This window comes from Microtus oregoni, unplaced genomic scaffold (genome assembly GCF_018167655.1).
Source record: "Microtus oregoni isolate MIOR12 unplaced genomic scaffold, Mior012 000142F_ref0000161, whole genome shotgun sequence".
Classification (NCBI taxonomy): Eukaryota; Metazoa; Chordata; class Mammalia; order Rodentia; family Cricetidae; genus Microtus; species Microtus oregoni.
The window spans coordinates 225,505-228,011 of NW_024544792.1; the positions used below are offsets into that span (position 1 = coordinate 225,505).

General features: G+C 37.9%; 1 protein-coding gene across 1 annotated transcript; it reads right to left on the bottom strand.

Annotated features, from left to right (window-relative positions):
* Positions 1 to 995: 995 nt before the first annotated feature.
* LOC121444792 (putative P2Y purinoceptor 10) lies at positions 996 to 2,171 on the bottom strand. The gene has a single exon (XM_041646705.1). It carries the CDS (start codon positions 2,052 to 2,054, stop codon positions 996 to 998), a length of 1,059 nt encoding a protein of 352 aa, XP_041502639.1. The 5' UTR covers positions 2,055 to 2,171.
* Positions 2,172 to 2,507: the final 336 nt, after the last annotated feature.

A 2,507-nucleotide genomic window follows, 5' to 3' on the forward strand; every position in this document is an offset into this window, starting at 1 on the left:
CAAGACAAAAATAGCAATTTTCTGAGACTAGCCATTGCTTTATAAAATTTCACTTTAATGATAGCCAATATTTGAAAATGGTTGGCTTCAAAATTTCCAGTGGGAAAGATTTATATTAGTAATGATGCAACAACAAAGATTTATTAAATGGCAATGCTTGCTCTGCATTAATGATAGGATTCAATTCAGCTCATTGGAGTATTTTCCTTATAAAAACTTAAGCTCAACTTAACCTTAACAGAATGAAACTGCATGTATTGTGTGATTCTTCTTTAATCTGTTGATTTAAATGTATCAAATGAAGTTGTGTCTGAAGTTACATGTGAAACAATCAATCTAACTAGAGAATGACACAGCTGATTTTAATAAACAAATAAATGAGAATATTTCCCAATTAGTGACAGTAAACAAAAACTATGCAAGACATCACAAACCCACAGATATTTCGGCAAAAAGGTTTCATTTTGAGATTTTAATCTCCAGTTTGTTAAATATGCAGAGCACAATTCTATTTACGGTGTTTGCATTGTGGTTTCCATGGTAATTTAGAAAGGCTCATCTGAAATAATTTTTTAAGGTGAGGAAAAATCTTACAGACATTTTAAGTTATAATGTTGGTAATTTCCATAATTCATATTAATATAAAAAGCCTTCCAATTGGCACAAGTAGTGTATGTTTTCTAAATAAAGTTAGGGTCATATTCTGATGTAGACTTCCCAATGTTTAGATAACTTGTACATGCCCATTACTTTTTAATATATTTGTCTCAGGTGAAGATGAGACGATTGGCCCCATTACTGAGGAATAGGTAGGAGACTCTTTCTGTTGACTATCACGTTGTGTGAAGAGAAAGCTTTTTCTCAGAAGGGCCCTAGATGATATTGGCATAGAGAACTCCTGTAGACAGATTATTTGATTGAAGTGGATGTTTCTTCCCAACACTCAGTATCACTTTGAAATGACATGACTAACCTGACAGAGTAGAAAGGTTATTCTAGATAATCATTTCATCACATTGTGTTGGAACATCCAAACATTCAAGAGAGATGGTCTGAAGATTCTCCTTCCTCTGATGAATTTCCAAAGTACTGTCCTTACATCTCACACATGACTGGATGAACAAACTACCATGCTCTGAAAATTGATCACGAAATTCAGAAGTCATAAAATAATACACAACTGGATCAAGACAACAATTCAGATTTGCAAGACACAGGGAAATGATGTGAAAACACAGAGTGCTTTTAATAAAAGAACAGTTGGAGAAGACGTGTTGCTTCACCATCATAAAAAACGGGAAGTTGAGATGGTAAGGCGTGAAGCACACTATGAATACCACTGCACACATTAGGACCATCCTCAAAGCCTTTTTCCTCTCTTTAATATTCTGGGGTGGATCATGGAATTCCTGTAGAGATTTTCTTGTTTTCCATGTGCAATATGTAATAATTACAACAGGCAATACAAACCCTCCAAGTTCAGCAGCCGTCACCATGCCGATGGAGGAAGCCATACTAATGTCATGAAGCCCTAAGTCAGCAAAGCAGGATTCGCTGTTGTTGGCTAGGCCCGCACTTCTCAGGATGGGAAGTGGCAAACAGGCAGTACCCACGATGACCCAGATGGCAACACTGATGGCCACATCGTACCTACGCTTCCAGTTTCTGGCTCTGAATGGCTTGAGGAGAAAGAGGCATCTCTGAAGGCTGATGCATGTCAAGAAAAAAATGCTGGCATACATGTTGAGATATTTCAGATAGAAGCAGAGCAGGCAAAGAGCCCTCTGGAATGGCCAATTACGGTTGATATAATAGTAAATCCGGAGAGGTAAGGACAGGACGTGAGCAAGATCTGCCACGGAGAGGTTGATCATGAAAATGATGGCCTTATTCTTCTTGCTGATGAAGCGCCACAAGACCCACAGGGCTGCACTGTTAGCCAGGAGACCAGGGATGAATATGAAGATATAGGTGGTTGCATAGAGAGAGTACTGAAATGTCAGACATGTGACATTGCAATTACTCTCAGCAGTGCTGGTACTATTGCTGCCCATCTTGAGTATCTCAGTATGTTCATCAAGTTGACCTATAGAGTTATGGCTCCTGTTCAAAGATATAGGTGGATGCCAAGAGGGTGTACTGAAATGGCATTTGCAGATCAGTGCACTTAACTCTCATACTGTTTGTGCGGTGACTTCCCAACTTGTGCAATTATGTTCCTTCCTTAGGAAAAGCCTTTGTGTGGTGGTTTCTATGGAAAATAGAATAAAGATAGGGTCAGAGGCAGGTCAGCATATTAGTTGTATTCCTACCAGAGGTGGTAAAATGTCATCTTTCATAAATTTAAAAGCTCTCATCTATGTCGAATTAAAATAGTGGAGCAATTTACCAAGAGATAAATAGTAGCTAGGGAGATATTTTCTAAAATGTTAAAGATAGTTATTTTGACAGTAACTTTATTCGGGTTTTTATTCTGACAGAGAATCATCAAAATTCACAGGTAACCA

Coding starts and splice junctions, on each gene's coding strand:
- LOC121444792 (XM_041646705.1), bottom strand. CDS start 2,054: ATGGGCAGCAATAGTACCAGCACTGCTGAGAGTAATTGCAATGTCACA.